Below are 17,960 nucleotides of genomic sequence, written 5' to 3' on the forward strand. Positions count from 1 at the left end.
TCCTATAATAATAATCAGTCTATGCCTTCTCTCTCTTTTTCCTTCCTTCTCTTCGCAACAGATATACTTCCTGCGATCTACTCGAGGCACGCGAAGAGGAGAGCAGAGATTTAATTCAATCGAGAGATTCAAGTTCGCGAGCTTTCTTCTAGCGGATCTTTAAACATCCTCGCCAAAGCCATGCTCGGCGTACAAGCGAGTCGTTGTGCCTCGCGAGAGCCCTCGACGGAAATCGATCATCAAGTTTATTGTCGCTCGTCGTCGCGGTCGAGTCTGCTTCGCTCTTTTTCAGGGAGACAGTAACAGATGCGAGGCACGTGGCACGGATCGGCGGCTGCGATCCGATGCGCAAAATTCGATACAAATGTGTCTTCTCGATCTACGAGATATATATCAGCTTGATATATTTTTTGATTTTTCAAACAAATTTTTGTTAAACTTAAAATAAAATTTGTGATTTCTACGTGATTCCTGTGTATATTTTTAAATTGTTCGCGTAAAAATCGAATCGTGGAAGCGACAGCGCTCGATTTAAACCAGATACGAGTTCGATAGCAGGGATCGATAGTCTGAAACCAGGGATCGATTTCTCTCGTGTCAATAGCATTTGACGTCGAGCCCGAGCCCGAGCCCGAGCCCGAGCCCGAGCCATCTGCCCCGAGCCAGACGCCAGGAATAGCCTTAAATGTTTCGAGAGCTTCGCACCACTTCTGCCGGTGTTTTGTTCTCCTCGCTTTCTGCCTTCGGCCATCTCTCGCCGTGAGCTTTCGATCGCGATACAAACTCCGGTGCAGATGTTTCCACAGATTTCTGGCGCGCGGTGAACGCAAACAGATATGTACTTTTTATACGCCGCGTAAAAGAATTGCTAAAAAAATATCGCGCTCGTGATTCTTTCAAACAAATTCCTCGGCGAGAATTTCGGCGTTTACCGCGTCACTGAAATATTATCGCTAACAGAGTAAATAAAGAGAGTTTGCACACCGAGAAGAGAATAAATTAATTTCTCGACATATCCAAAGTCTTTGATTTTAAACAAGATTTATTTTCTAAAGGTGCGTAAAGTATTTTTGAAAAAATACTTCAAAATAATTCATTTAATTTTAATCTCGATATCGAATTCGCGCCTCGTTCAGAACCATTAGCCATTAACGTCGACGGAAAACCCTAGTTTGTCAACGTCAGCGGTCGTTTATTTACTCGTGTCGCGGCTGAAACGAGCACATTTTTACCCGCGACATTTACACACCTCGCTGTCTAAAATTGACGTGTATAGCGCCTTATCTCGTTCCGACTAGTGGATAACGATAGTTGTAGCGATCGCGTCTCTATCCCGCGCTCGTTTCTTCGTTTCTCGTCCCTTTTAATTTCTTCACGCGCGCGCCGCGTCTTCGCGACGTATAATCTTTCAATAACAGCCCGGCATCTTTCAACGTGCGTTTTCTTAAAGGGGTCCCGACCAAGTTCTCGATGCGTCTCGCCGCGAGCACGTGCCGCTCGTAAATCGCTATCAAAGTTTCCGCGCAAACGGAGGCGCGGTCTGACCGGTTTCCTTCGAGTGCCGGACAGCTTCATAAATAACCGCCGTTTCCTCGCATACGCGCAGCTCGGGGATAAAATCGCGGAATACAAAGTAAATAATATTTTGCCCGCGCGGACATAGGTAATTCAACCGTCAGCAAGCGTGAAGGCAGCTAGAGTTATCGGACGCGACAATCCTGAGCGTTCGTTGCGTTACGCTAACTATCTCTCGCATTCCTCGCGAAAGATTCGAGGGGATAATCCAACATATTTGAATTTCCAAGCATTGACACAAGATTCATTTATCATGCTGTATAATACGCGGCTAATTCGCGACTTTCAGCATTTTCATCCAAGCGAACGAGACGTTCGACAAGAACCGAGCACTGATGAGGTACGATCGCTTCGGTTAGAAAGACGAGATTGAGATCGAGGCCGGCACGAATGGATTATCATGCGAAAATCTGCCGAAGAGTGTCGTCGTGCCAAAAATATTTTCGCATGGCTGCCTCCGCCAATCTCCGTGACGATTTCAGCAAACGTACAAATTAATTCGAATCGGAATAAAAAAATGAAAAAAATTCTATCTCGATATTATCCCGATGATTTTTGCGAGAAAGTAAACGTTGCACGATGTTTTGCTCAACCGTCGAGACAAGTAATAAGATTGCAACGCGAGACGCTTCGTTAAAATGCTTCCAGAGATCGAGACAATACGAGTACTCTCGGGGTTGTTATTTTACGAAACGAATCGTTTTACATCGCTCGCTCGCTTGCCTCAAATGGAACCAGATCTCTCGCTTCGCCCGAAATAGTCGTCGAGACGTAAGCTACTAAACCGCGCGTGGACAACGTGATTTACGCTCCTTTAATTGCTTCTTGTTTTTCCGTTTTCATGGAAACGAGCCATCATCGTAGTCTTACGTCGCATGACAATTTTCGCAATGCCGAGATATCAGGTTAATGCGAGGAAAATAAAATTACAAGCGATATATTAAGAGAACCTGCGTTACACAATCACCTCTCGAAATAAATTCTCTTTATACAGCTTTTTAAAGAATTTTTAGATAAATATTTAATTCGAGATTTTTCTGCAAAAATTTTCCAGGAGATAAATGTATCCGTAAGAAAAAAAATACAGCGCGAAAACAAATAATGTTGAAGACAGGGAATCGCAAGCCGGATTACGCAAGTCACACTTGCATGATTAATCGACAACGAGAAACGACTCTCTCTCGAATGTTGACAGATTGCCATTACGCATCATCGCTGATTCTCGCTTTGTGGATAAAATTTTTTAAATGACGAATAAAGAAACATAGAAAAATGGACATCCCAAGGAAGCTTTCTCGTCCTCGAAAGAGTGCCTCTCGGTGTCGGATTACGATCGTCCCACGCGACTGACTTTTAGCATCTTTATCCGCCGACGAGAAAGAGAGAAAAAGAGAGAGAGGAAGGAGAGGAGGAAGAGAAATCTCTTTCTTCGTGCCGCGATTCGTCCTCGATCTAACGCGAGAAGACGATTCGACAAAAAGAAGAAATTCGAGACACGATAACCCTCTTGTGCGAGTGGCACCTCCTCCCTTTGCGCGGAAACGCTAAACGCGCCGACTGATTCTTTTTTTCTCCATCGGATACCATCAGCTTCTTATTTCATAGAAGGTTCACCTATTTGGATAAACGCGCGACGACGTTTCTTCGCGGAAACCTGTCGGCGCGTTCAAAGTTTCGCGACTGAAACGCGTCTCGCGACGATTTCTTATAGCGGTTGACAATGTTTATCGCCGACCAGTTTTAGCGATACTACTTTACGGCAGCAAACGGGCAGCGATCTAATTACCTTGTTTTATTACCGGCGCGTGTTTTGATCAATAAAATGTCTGCGATTTTTCTCTCGTCGAAGAAAGATAAAACGATTTTTCCGTCTAGCCCAACTTTTTCTCTCGAAAAGATTCGATACGTGCAACAATTTGAGAACATCGAATAAAAAGCGCGGTCTTCAGCAAGGAATCACGTAGCATGTCTAAACGCATCGTCCGTTCGCATTAAGATGTCGCATTATTATATTAAAGCATATTGGACCCATCTATTAGAATAGAGACAGGCCAACGAAACTGGCTCGATGATTAAAATTCCGTCCTAGAAACCCTCCTGGTTTAATGGAGCGAACACGTGGGGTGAAAAGACGAGAAGATTTACGGATAGAACAAGAGAGAGGAGGACAAGGGCAGATAGAAATGTCGAGATTGTTGACGGGTCGGGAATCTGTGAGACGATGGCTACATGTATACATCCATATAATTACACCTTGAAACGAATCATCCGACTGTCGGGGGATTAAGAAACGTCGCTCGAGAGAACGCTCCTTCTTTCAAAGAGTTAAGCTCGTTTCAAGTCTGATTGCGAGGCGCTCTTCCGCATCGGCTTTCCGATTCGCGTTTCTTACAAAACGAGAGATATATACGTGATTTTTCTAACGATTCCAATCTTCGAACAAGCGAGATGGATGGGATGCGGGCATCGGTCCAGCGGGAAAACCGCAGTGACGCTCGATCAGCCGGCAGGACCGGCCGGTCGTCTCTTGGCGAAATCTCCATCTCTACCTCCCTCGGCCGAACCTCTCCGCCCTTTTCCTCTCTTCGCCGTCTCCCGTAAATCGCGCTCTGCTGTCATCTCTTTCATTGTTCAATTGGTAATATCAACCGCTATTACGCTGTTGAATACATTTAATAGACAAAAGATTGGCAGTGGCTCTCATCGCGTTCTCTCGCGGCAGGGCAGCCCCTTCTCTCTTCTTTGTCCTCGTCCATCACTGAATTTAGCCCGAGAAAATGGCGTTTCGTACGCCACCGCCACGTCGGGAGAATATCGTTGTTGGCGATTCGGTAATAGCGGCATCGCAGCCGACTCGGCATTCAATGACCGGGCAATTGGACAATTGAGCCCAATCATAATAACGCTCATATGCATATCGTATCAGAGACCGTGTTTCTCCCCGTTCGCTCCATGCGCGACGTTATTTATTTGCCAAAGTATCGATTTTCCGATGGAATATCGGATTCGTTGAAAATGACAATCGCGTTAAAAGAGAAGAGAGAACGATAAAACGACAACATTACGAATCTCGGTCGACATATTCGACATATTCGACATATATTAGGCTTCCCGAGAACGCGCGACATAACGAGAGAGAGAGAGAGAGATCCCCGTGTATGCGCTGGCGCGTACGTTTATACGCACGTGGTCCCGTAGTTGCGCTGAAATTCCAGTGAAATTTCTACTCTCGAGCACGTACCAACTACGGAATATAGTAGAAACGCAATGGCAACGCACGGCGCACGCTACAAAGCCGCGTCTGTTCGCCAGATGTGACGGTCGAAAATTTTTCGACCGCGCCTTTCCACCTTTGACCAGCAATATCGAACTCTCGTTTCGTAGAAATTTCCATTGTTTCCAACAATAAACAGGCATCGCTATTTCGTCTTTCTCTCTCTCTCTCTCTCGTCGTTTGCCGAATACGGCGCGACAATTATATAACGGTATAGGAGGAGCATCGACGAGAGATGAAATATTCAAGGATCGTGTCGAGGAACCAAAATTGCCAAGATCGAAATGGCGATGAATGGTCCCTTTACGCGACTCGTCGCGCGCAACGAACGTTGCTACGGCAATTATGTCCGCTCGGGATATAATTATCGTCGCGCTCGCGCTAATTATCGCCGCGTGCATTTCTCCGCCGACGCTGCGATTTCCGAGAATGCGCCTGGTTTTGGCAATCGGGTCCGATGCTCTCTGTCACGTTTACTTCGAACGTCGTCGCACATCGACAAAGTGCCAAGTCAATTGCGATTTAAATAGCGATTTCGAGCCGCATGTATCTACGTGGCAATTTCCCGACGCGCGTGATGAGATTTCTCAAGAATGGAAGCGCCGATAATTAAATCGTATCTATGAAGCCTGGGGGGGAGCGACGTGACTGGAAATAAACCCGGATCGAGTGCCGCTGGCGCGAAAGCTCGATTAAGCCGACGCTTCTCGGTATAGATTTCACAAAATACCTCCACGTGCGTTACTTTTCTTCCGTGTCATTAACCTTCTCTCGAAACGTTAAACGACCGCGTCAACAACTTTAATGTCATAACAAGGACGTTGAAAATGTTATTAATGTTACGTCTTATTAATGTTACGTATTAATGTTTTCGTCGCAAGAGAAGATTAAATATATTATATATAATACGTTTTGAATTTATGTCACAGAGAAGCAAAAAAATTTCCTTTTTTAATCGGCGCAGAAATATCCTTCCGCTCGGTCGCGATTAAAAAATAATATAAATTTTTCGATTAATCGGTTTTCAAGTTGCAAGTATTTCTCTGGAATCTCGCAAAATTCCTCCACGTTGCTTCTTTCTCACTTGTATTTCCGGCTTTCGCTCTTTCGTCTCTAGCTTCCTCGTCAGGGGATGGGGGGCTTCTACCCCGCGCTATTTTTCACGTCGCGCTTATTCCTTTTTCAATACAAAAATATCGCGGAACGGCGCCGGATGACATTGCAGACTTCCTTTACAAATCTTCGGCTCGCTACGACCGCGTACCAGGCGCGTCTCGTGTGGCACTCGCTCGTTTAATTTTACTCGCGATTTTTACGCCGCAGAACGACGAGACTTTACCGTGAAACAAATTATTTGGCGATAACAAAATCGCATGTTTCCATGATGTCATTTTTAAACACGATATTTGTTAAATTTCGCGTAACAGTGCTTTCATTTCCCGAAAATGGCGCGAGAGCGCTTCTTTGAATTATGGAAAGTCTCGAAATATAACTCGACTCGAAAGCATTAATAAACGCATGCTGTACGAATTAATTTTTAAACATTTATAAAATTACCATTTTGTAATCTATAATTTATTACATTTTATTTGTATACAGTATCGATCATACACACACAAATATTTGCATCGCTTAAAGAAACAGGGAATTGTTACTTTAATGAAAAAAATTATATCAAATTATATTTTATTACTGTCGTTTTGTTTTAATAAAAATAAATAAAAATAGAAATATTGAATTTGTTATTCAAATGACTTTTTTTGTATCTAAAAGTCATATATGCAATACTTTTGACTGTAAAGCTCATGTTTGTATTAATAAAATGTTGACATGTATCATTAAACAAATAATAAAACATTATACGATTTTTCAAAGAAATTTGTAGAAAAGATATTTCTAGGAAAAATTTAAAACGTAAAAATATTACAAGAGTTAAAATGTATTTTCTTACCCAGCCGAAGGGATCGTCCTTGCGAAAATTCGACGTTTAGGATGACGAGAATTCCAAAGATGAAATAAATCTTCGCCATTTCGATTCGTTCGATATCAGACACGTGTAGTTAGTATAATCGCGGCATGGGTGATTTCCTGAAACAGAAGCGTGAAAAGTTTGTTTATCTTCTCCCCCTCGAGTATATGCTAGGATAAAGTAACGCGTAAAGACAAATTTCTCTTTTCCATTCAACGATTATCACGAAGAAAGGAGCATACACACGCAAAGAGAGGGAAGAGAAAGAGAGAGAAAAAAAAGAAAGAAAGTAAAAAATGTGAAACACGCGGTAAAAACTAATCAAGTATTCAAGAGGATGAAAAACTCGCAATTTACGTTGGTATTAATAATAGAAGAGCAAAATGCTCGTTTCCTTCCACGTTCCCTCCTTTTCTTCTATCGCGCGACCTCGTCGTATTTTTTTTCTCTATTTCGCGAGGAGCGTCTCCCAACGCTGGCCGACGGCCAAAACACGAAAACACGATGCACTCGCCGAGGACACGCCGACCAACGATTTTAGACACGATCACGTTGAAATACGGACCTGGGAGCGCCGAGCCAAACGCACGGCTTTACGCACGTGCCGCTTCCCGTCCGGGAAATGCGCGTTCGCCCTTCTTAAACGCGACTCTCGAAAATCATCGTCATCGTAAATCCGGGCCGACCAGACCTGCACGAATGATTCATTATTCACGCGATCGCCAATCTATTCAATCCTCGGCTAGAGTCTTGGTGAGGGGAAAATCGCCCGAAAATCAACGAGAAGAAAATTGTATATTTTTAAGAACATTTAATACATCCTATACATTGCATTTGTTTTTCCGTAACGCCGTTAACGACCGTTGAAGAGCGTCTCGAGGGTGAAAGTTTCGACAGATTGTTTTCTTTGAAACGCCTTAACGATCGCGCGGACACATCTTCCGTCGAGAACTCGATCCCTCGAGAGAAGAATATACGCCTGTACGCAACCCGAAGGAAAGAAAAAAAAGAAATAACCGATCCAGCGACGATTAATATTCGACCTTCCCTTTGGGGGGCTTTTAGAATTTCACGGGTTCTTGGTGTCTTGGCATCTTGGGACGTTCTTTGGATCGACGCGTCACCTGTTGCGTCGATGAAAAAGAGAAATACCCTCGCTCTCGTCGAAATACATATATCCATGTTTCATCTCTCTCGGATGATCGCGGTCGTGAGAAGATTTTCTCCAAATATATCCAGGCAAGCTAGAAAAAGGTTCGGTAACGAGAGAAGGCACCGGGACATGTGTGTGCATGTGTGTATGCGAAACTCTGAGGGAAAACCATATTTTTCTTCAAGCAGACATTATAGAAACAATCAGGTAGTTTGTGACTGAAAATCTGGCGACCATACTGCCGCAATATGAGAGCTCGCAGTTTTCAAATAATTGCAAAAAGTACAAAGCAAATTTCCATCGAAAATATTTGTAATAAAATAGTAATTTTGAAACATGCAAAAAGATTGACATTATGTGTGAAAAAAATTGTATTCAAATAGCTTTATTCATACAATATTTACATTTTTCATTTCAAAATATATTTTAAAATATATATTTTCTTATTTTAGCATAATGTAAAATTATCTTTGCGAATGTTTAATGTAATAAGAAGATATAATTTTTTTAAATAAATATCAAGCGAGTTTACTTTCAAGTATTTACATTTTAAAATCTCCAGTCTCTCTTATATACATACGAACACACATGCATGTAATAAAAATTAAAAATACAATTTTAATTTCTCGGGCTACAAAAAATTAAGTATTTAAAGACAAAAGGATTTGTGAAACGTGAAAAATATCATAATTAATTAATTCAGAATTATAATTTTCTTGTATCAATGCAAGAGTCTCTAGTACAAAATGTCTCTAAATTATTGCATTGCGTTATATTTATTAATTTATTTATCAATATATGAAATAAATATCACTTTTCGCAAAAAATATTATTTCGATTCGTGTGCGCGTATTTTGGCATTCGGGCGAGAATAAATTACGATGATCGGGAATACGTGTGTCGCTAATATTAGAGAAATTTCATATTTCGGTTCAACGTCGCGCTAATAATTTGCTGATTTTAAGTATGCGTGGGTCGTGGAATTTCGAGCGAAGCGTAAATATTTCGATCATCGTATAAAAATCGCAGCCTAAAGAGCTTTGTATTAAAATATTCGATTTAAAAATAAACAAGCGCGCAGGACGCATCGCGTATAACGTCGCAATACCGAGTCGCATTCTCGGTAATGCATACACGTGGCTAATAATCGAATCGTTTGCGCGATGATCCTAATTTATTACGCAAGAATGTCTTCCTGGAATTTAACACTCGACGAACGCGTAAATTATTCCGTATCATTCTAGTCACACTATTAGCTGTTTTACGATCGCGCAGTTAAAATCGAGAATCTCGATCTGCAAGAATATCATTGCGACGAGAACAACAACATTGAGAGTAGAGTGTCCATGTATCCGCGTGCATTTGATATTTCATAGAATTTATTGCTCGATAAAAGGAGGCAGGCGTCGTTTACATTGATATTTCTTCGCGTTTATAGATGCGAGGCAACCCCGTATATATTCGAGAATATTAGCCTTGCATATATATATATATATATATATATATATATATATATATATATATGTACGTATATATTGTATAAATCGCTTCCCATTTTTTCAACACGACGAGATGTAATCTACCTGTTTAAAGCCGACGATTAATGGGTCTTTACTTTGTAAATTTCATCATTTGAGTATCTGGATGTGCCTGGTTCCGCGTATACGTATGTGTTATCGAATCAAAAGCAGTGGCAAATATTTTCTCCAATGTACGCGACCGTAGGATTTTACAAGCGAAAGAGCAGTATTATAAATTAATGTGCAATATGTGTTGGAAGTAAAATGTTGCATATTTATTCATTTACTATTACGCAACATTTATATTTTTATTCGAGGAATAATTTAAGAGTTCTTCAGGATATTTTTTACTTTAACGCGCGCATCTCTTCTTGAAAATCTTGCAGAAATTATCAGTTTGAAAGACGACACAAAGATTTTCTTGGGCGAGACCGGTTTACAAGAGATCTCTCGTAAAGCTACCTTAACGAGCATCATAAATATTTATTTTTTCTCGACGCGTCAAATCGGATCAAGCAATAATCATGAAATTCCTGGGTCGCGTCCGTACATCTTTAAGTCCCGCGGAAAATGATATCATTCGACGATTCCCTCGGCGATTAGCAATTTACAATGTTTTGATGACATCTCGTGCGTAGATTTTTGTTTGCATACAAGAGAAAGATCAATGATCATTTGCGGAAAGCATGAAACTGCACGAAATTTAATTTCGGGCAACAAATTTGAATAACTCTGATACCTGATACAAAAATAATACGCCAGCAACGTGTAGGATAAATTTGCACAAGTTAATCAAATGTTGTAAGCTTATTTTACGATATTACATCATACCACTGTTGTTTTACAACTGAAAACATACTTGACAATTTAGCTTGCCGATTGCAAAATTATATACCCATGTCCAGAGGCGGTCGAATGCAATTTAGATTTTTACAAAGAACGCTTATAATAAATATTGCGAGTGATTCGCAAAATAAATCACAGCGCACAACAAATATTTCTTTTTTTACTAAATCCACGAGTGTCATAAATCGATTCAAGAGAGAAAACGGGATGCGATTCCGTCGAATAGTGGAATATATTTCATGACGAATTATTGGCAGCTGTCTCGTTACTCCACGACAAAGAATAATAGTTCTCGGATGAGAGTTGTACCCTAGAATACGCGCGTCTGGTTCTCGTCCAAGTATCGTAACGAAAACCATGCGAGCATTTTCTCGTCTCGTGCCCATCGGCACAATCGTCCCGTACACGCATACGCATATGCGTCCTACGTTTCTTCGCTTCCATAATTTAAAGCACAGCTCATCGAACAACGCTCGGAATCTCCCGACGAAGACGGGATTCCATTAGCGCGAATGCTAATGTGGCATCGAAACAAAATTCGCGCATTTGCTAAATCCGTCCAGCACTTTCCGAGATTTTCTTCAAACTCTTTATAACGAGAGGGCAAAAACCTCATTTTTATATATAGTTATATATTTCTCTATAAATACGTATATTCTTTTAGATATTTATGTAAAAAAATTGTTCTCTAGATATTTTTACAAATCAGAAATAATTAATCAAAACATTAGAAAAAATAGAATAACATAATTTGAAGAATTAATAAAAAAAAGTAATTAGCACTATATGCAGTGTAAATTTGCGACATCTTTCTGCCCGTCTTCAACTAATTTTTTAATATAGCGTCTCTCTCATCTGTCGCGAAGATGATGGTGCACGCGAGATGACAACCTAAAACACCGGTATTAAAATTTTGAAGGAAAGTGCCGATTGTCGTCGAGTTTTAAATTATATCTTGGCGTCTAGAGAGACAAAGTCCCGGACCTACGTCACGATAATTACGGGTGGTCGAATTCGTCGGATCACGGGCTCCGTGATGAAACAGGTTGGAGCGATTTCATTCAATTTGTCGAGGGTCGAGGAACACTCCCTTGTAGGGGATCTCGTAGATCTCGTCGAGATTTCCGACGATAATCTACGGACCGGGAAAGAGAGGATCGTCGCGGTGCTTAAACTTTCGTGCATAAATCAAGGTGCGCTTCCTGGCACCGCTACGAGTGTTTGGAGAAAGAGGTGTTTCTAAGCTTCTTCCTCATTAACTCGAATCCTTTTCACCCGTAAATGCGATTTTTAATATTATTTTAAACATGAAAAACACATACCGAAACACGGAGTATAATTTACGGCAAAACTTTGAGAGCGGCAAAGTCGTAAATATAAATCCGTTAAGTAACCCTCGAGATAAGGGAGAACGAGAGGGTGTACAAATTTATGAACAGCCGCAACTGATAGAAACACAATTTCGTCGGCTCGAAATGGCGTCTAATCGAAAGTATTTCGATACCTTAGCCGTTAAAAGAGCTCGTTCGAGGGCGGCGCGGATCAAAGAAAAACAGATGGACAAAAAAGACGCGTTAGGAAGGAAGATTGAGAGAGACGGAGCAAAGAGGCACCTAAAGCGCAAGGTATTATAAAGGAAAGGGATCCACTTTTCTGAAAGATACTGTTTGTTTTCGAGAACTGTGCCGTTTTATATCACAAATTGTGGCCCATAAATTATAAAATGTGATAAACCATAATGCATATTCGCACGCAAAGAATATTACAATGCCGTATGCGAAGAATAAATAATTTTTACACGCGTATTTTGGTTGAAATATGACTTATAATATTTGATTCATAATTGATAGCTATCACTCGTCTTACATTGAATTTTTGTACCGAATTAAACATATGAATCTAATCGCAAACTTTATTGCTGTCGAACAAAAATTATGCAATTGTACACAAATGAAAAAATTATATCAAATTACATCGCGTTTAAATTTTCCGCGATGATTCTTTTCGATATTTACCTCTTATACTTTGATTCATCTCCGAACAGGAAACGGATCATCTCGAATCAGTCTGTAAGCGAGTCTCGAGTGGCGTGTTAAGATATTATTCGTATATTTCGTCCGGAAAGATGTCGACCCCCGAAAAAGTAAGCCGCTTAGCGAACGTATCCGTTTTAACCCCATGGGGGTTAAGCGCGAAGCGAGTTAATAAGTTTGACGTCGCGACGAAACCGAGCGATACACGTGGGTGGCCTATTTGTGGGGCGCATTCTCCGATTTCACGAAAGCTACACGTTACTATTACATTCGAGAGGAGAAAGACAATCTTTATCGCATCGATAAAATATATATTTGGAGGTTCCATTCGCTAAACTAAAGGTATCGCTAAATAAATGAAACTCGATTTTAATTCCAAAGATTTGTGATTATTCGACTTATCCATAGCAAACTCTGCAAACTCGTGTAATGTCGCAAGATAATATGTTATATTAAATATTCGTAAAATAATATTTATTTTCGGTAATTATATTAATACGTTTAGTAATGTTTGCTGTAGCCACGTGGAATTTATTTTTCATGACATTACTGCACGTTTTGTGCACTATCGATGCGATATATTGTTTTTCGCGTAACATGCCAATCGTTTGATATTTTTCTCACCGATAGTATATGCTTATTTGTTGAGAATACATTCTTATTTAATCTAAAATTTCCTAACTCGATTGTGATGAGATAAATAATTTTCATGATTGCAATATTGTAATATAATTATAATGTATTATGATTATAGCGATTACAATATTAATTATGATGGACTGATTCTTTTAACACTTACAATACTCAATCATGATAAAATATACATTAAAAGCAATATAAATAACCATGTGTGATAAGCAACTTTTGAATTTCTATTAAAGTACCGGTGATTCGACTTGAAAGTTTCAAACTTTCATTAAATATGGCTGTCATTATCATATAGTTATAAAAAATAAAACTGTTCGTATCACTGAATCAATATTAGAAAGTTAAAACGAATTATAGAGAAGCTCTCTTTCTAACCTTGATACAAATCACTTATAATTTTAGAATAGCTTACAGAATACGATCTATTTGCTTATCGCAATAAAATAATCTAGTAATGTGATTACTCTAATTTATACAGAAATTGCTTCGGTCGATGTAATATTTCATGTCGTCACACTTTTAAACGAAACGGCTATATTCGTAGTACCGCGTAATGTAAACAAACAAAGCGACCAGTCTCGCTTCTCCCTCTTTGTCTCTCTCGCGCGCGCACGACACGTTTCGTATTTTTGATATAATAAAAACAAGATTAGTCGATCATTGTGATTGATGTGATCACTATATGATTATAATTATATCGCGATTATTACACGATTACAACACTCGCTTTCTTGTCTCATTAAATCTAACTTGCGATTTTAGAATTAAACGAATAAATATATCATCCACAAGTAAACGCCTAATAATGGCTAAATGCTGAGAAAAATATCCGATGGTTATCGTATTATGTAGCATATATATGATACATCGCGATAATAGAATATATGAAATGATGAATATTTAATATATATAAAATCCTTCTCTTTCTTTTTTCTTCAATTTTATTAAAACTCGTATTTTTTTATATATTTCGTGACGTGGAAATCTTGAAATGTATAAAATATACAAATTGCAAAAAATTGAGAGAAAAAATATTATTTCAATCCTCAAATCTTACCTTTTTTCGAGAAACACTGTTTCGATGTTCTTCAAGTGTCCCGATGTGATGGTTGAGATGTTCAAACAACGTCGAATATGAGCAGATCATTACCGTAAAATGTCCTCGCGCACTATATATTTCCGTTAAATCGAAAAGAAACGTATAATTCCATCTGTCAAGATTTTCAAAAAGATATATTTACGGAAAACGTAGTCTAACATCGAGAAAATCATCCGTCAGTCCGACCGCTGACGAGACGATTTCCATTTGCGAGAACGAGGTAAGTAAGTTTTTGTGCCCTTTGCGTGAAATATACGTGTATGTATCGACGTCGGTGATTGGCGGACGTTCGCGAATCGTCCCCTTCTTCTCTTCCCCTCCCCCTTCACACCGTTTAAGGTGTCCGTCCTCTCGCATTTACTCGCGTAATCGCGACGCGTTGATCTTAATCCCGACGAGACGACTGTCGCGCGTTTCCGTGTGAACAAGATGAATAATTACTCCAACTTTTCGCGTTATTTATCCGTTAGTACAATTACCGTGACTATTCCCGTGAAATATACCCGCGTATGTGTCGACGCCGATCATTGGCGGAGACGATCGTACGACGCCGAACGTTCGCGATTCGCGCCCCCTCCCCCCGCGAAGTGTCAGTCCTCTCGCGTAACCCGCGCGATCGTGTCGCGTCATCTTTAATTCGGGAAAAAAAGTTTGTACAATTCGATTTACCGTTGCGTGCCGTACGGATTTAATAAAATGGCAAAGATGCGGTTACTATACGAAAGTGAATATCAGTTCATCGAGGAAATCATTTGCCATTCGATCGCCGACGACAAGGAAAGAGAGAGAGAGAGAGAGAGAGAGAGAGAGAGAAGGACGGCCGCCATATTTCCGAGATCGAGGTAAGCGATCCTTTTCAAATTTCACTGTTTACTGCTGCGAAATATGTATATCGAGGCATAAATACGTCTCGTAGACTCGCTGAATAACGAATGGAGCATTCGCTGAGTGAATTAAGATGTTCGATGCGCGGTATTGGAGCAACATTGACGGAAATCTCGAGCGCGCTTACATGTGTGCGAGGACGTTTATATTTTTGCGCGCGCCTTCCGCGATAAGCTCTAGCTCGGAAACGCATCTTATCCCCGTATTTGGCCGATGCCGCTCGCGATTGTCGTGATACGCATAGCGATATCCGTTGCACGTGAACGTGCGACGCTTCCACGAGTGGAAGATTATCTTTCTTGACGGAGGGGGAAGGGGGAGAGAAGAGTCGGCCGATGTTGTCGCGTTCGTGTTTACGTGTCGCGCGGTGACGCGATCTATTCTTTATTTAATGTCCCGTTCGAAAATTGAAATGTCGCGGGGGTTTTCCTCGCCCTCCTCCCCCCCGTCCGCCGATATTTACTTTTCACGGACGGGATAGGCCGGCGTATCATTCCGACACAAAGCGAGGTCGACGAAGGAAGGATCCGTGGAATATTCATGATGCATCGGGCGCGCGATTTATAGCACCTCGGCGTTTTATCTCGGCGGGAGAATGCTCGGCGATCATCGATGACTCGACGAGATGAAGGCGCAAAAGGTACGAAACTCGAGAGAAGATATTCCACCGGCGTGAATAATAAAAGGCGCGATGTACGTGCGATGCCTTCGAAGGAGACTCGCGGGATCGGTAGAATGGGGAAGTGTACGATGCTGGAATATTTATTTATCAGAATCGAGGTGCGTACATACGACGAATTTGTACGATACGTCCAACATTTTCTCTCCGAGATTATGGTTATTGGTGACGACAAATATTTGTCGACCTTTTCCCCCCTTGATTTAGCCGCGAGATTTATTATCGTATATCTTTATCGATAGCCGAGGTGCAGACACAAATAATGCAGGTTCTCTGATATTTAAGCGGCCTTGGGTAAAGTAAACATCGTTTATCACGCTCGTGGGGGCGAAGGGCGATAAGACGTTAAGGCGATTCAAGTTCACGAGACGGGCCAGAGTATTTCTCCGAGATGGAGAAATTTCGTTTGTATATCGAGTAAAAATGTTAAACGATATTCATGGTAGCTGAAAAGTTTACCGAATAAACCATCCTTTTTACAACTTTCAATTCACCACTCCCGTCGAAATTTGAATAAACGATCGATTTTTATGTACAATGTAAAGTAAATATTTGGCCATTTAGTCGAGGAAGAGGAGTTCTCGGAAGCTTCCATTACGATGAAACTCGCCGAGCGTCTCGGAGAGACGATCTTTGAGCCTCGGAAACGGGCTCTTTTTTTATTTTCTCGTTTTTTTTTGCAATCGTCGCCATCGCGACACCGGGCCGCTCGTGTTTCGAAATTCGTTTTACGCGTCGAGGCGCCGCCACGGCTTTCGTTTCAGGGAAGTGTCTTTGCGACCGCGGGGGGGAGAGGCCCCCTCGACCCCCTCCGCTCGAAACATCTGCTCGTCGAGCAGCTAGGAAGACTTTTTTTTAATCGCGGGGGCTTTGGCGGAACAGAGCGCGCCTTATGCCCGTGGGCGCTGGAAAAAAGATGTATAAATCACGCCGTTGTGTCGCGATGCAATTTCGTGTTCGACTTAATTAATACCGCTGGTAATACTAGCGCTGGTAAGAAAAATTAGAATCGTTCGTCGTGTGCGTTCGGCCGATTTATCACGACTCTTGCTTCACCAAGTACGTGTTTGTTATTGAAGAAATTGTCGAGAGCCCCGACAACAAAACATTTAGCTCGCTCTAGAGATCGTCTTGTTAGATTAGATACAGGATGCTATCTCGAGCTAACGCTTATTGCGTAAGACAATATTTATTGCGTATTTTTTGACGCGCGACTCGACGATGCGTCTCGTAAACACGTGAGCGGCGCAATGCGCTGCGCGGAGAAGGCGCAATACGATACCTATACTACTTGAAAATCGCGTGCCTTCGCGTCGCTCACCCGAGTCGTTTTCTCGCAACACGCGGCGTCGTTGTCGTCGTCGTCGTCGTCGGTCATCGTAAGAAGCTCGCGTACGAGTCCCGAGGACGGGGCACCGTACAGTTTCGATCAGTCGGCCGGCTTTTCTCGATTCGGTGCCCGTAGTACTTTGCGCCGTCGCTAAATACGCCGACCGATCTCCGTAATGGATGGTTTCCTGAGCAGACGGTGGACGGTGCGAGAGAGCGACGGAGAAGGAGAGACGGCGAGCGAGAAAGAGAGAGAGCGTCTCTTGACCCGAGGGGAGAACGACAGAGTTTGCGAGAGAAAGAGAAGGAGAGAGAGCGACATTTGCTCGTCGTATTTTAAAAGTTATCGCGTTGCGCTTCCCCGAAATTTTCCGCTTTCGATTCCTGATCGCGAACGGCCAAATTCGCGTAATCGTGCCCCTCGCGAAAGGTATCTCGTTAGCCGAGGATAGCCGTCTTGGTCGCGGCGTACCTTGTCTCGCTCCCTGTAATTGAGAGAAATTATTCGGCCGACTGGTTTTATCGGCGATTGTCGAGAGGTGCGAAGCCGATTCTTATGCGCGCGAGATTTAACGCGACTTGGAATCGCGTTGGCGTCGTTCTTGACCCAACTGAACAATGCACGGAATCGGTGAACGACCTAGCGTGTCCGATATCGCGCAATCGCGAGATCGCACGTGAACTACTCTCCGATGCGCGTCGTATAAATTGAAGGATTAATGAGGTTTATCGCAGCGTGAATAAATCTCCTTTGCATAATTATAATACGAGAATGCGGGCGCGCGTTATTTTTATCGAGCGGTTTTCACGCGCCGTTCATAATTCAATAATTATCCTCGTTATCGACGCACTTGTTTTATCAGTTTGATCTATAATAAGAATTCCATTTTACTTATACGCGTATGCGTTAAATCGTTATTTTGCGCAAAGTTTATTTTTTTTAATCGAGT

The 17,960-nt window shown here is 41.6% G+C and overlaps 2 protein-coding genes across 4 annotated transcripts in view; one reads left to right on the forward strand and one right to left on the reverse strand.

Annotated features, from left to right (window-relative positions):
* LOC105249959 (fibroblast growth factor receptor homolog 1) overlaps window positions 1–17,960 on the reverse strand; it is a 35,825-nt gene that overhangs the window by 6,368 nt on the left and 11,497 nt on the right. For 2 of the 3 annotated variants that reach the window (XM_011255780.3, XM_011255777.3), the window contains exon 2: window positions 6,801–6,937. In XM_011255780.3, the coding sequence (XP_011254082.1) occupies window positions 6,801–6,879 (79 nt within the window). In that variant the 5' untranslated portion in view covers window positions 6,880–6,937. Of the gene's footprint in view, window positions 1–6,800; window positions 6,938–14,075; window positions 14,317–17,960 lie in introns of those variants that run through there. The other variant, XM_011255778.3, reaches the window with a different exon arrangement.
* The window catches only part of LOC112637030 (ETS translocation variant 1), a 79,398-nt gene continuing 75,702 nt past the window's right edge, over window positions 14,265–17,960 (forward strand). The window contains exon 1 of the mRNA XM_025408253.1: window positions 14,265–14,337. The gene's annotated coding sequence lies outside the window, so the exon portion shown is untranslated. The remainder of the gene's footprint in view (window positions 14,338–17,960) is intronic.

Source organism: Camponotus floridanus, unplaced genomic scaffold (assembly GCF_003227725.1).
Source record: "Camponotus floridanus strain SB8 unplaced genomic scaffold, Cflo_v7.5 scaffold20, whole genome shotgun sequence".
Classification (NCBI taxonomy): domain Eukaryota; kingdom Metazoa; phylum Arthropoda; class Insecta; order Hymenoptera; family Formicidae; genus Camponotus; species Camponotus floridanus.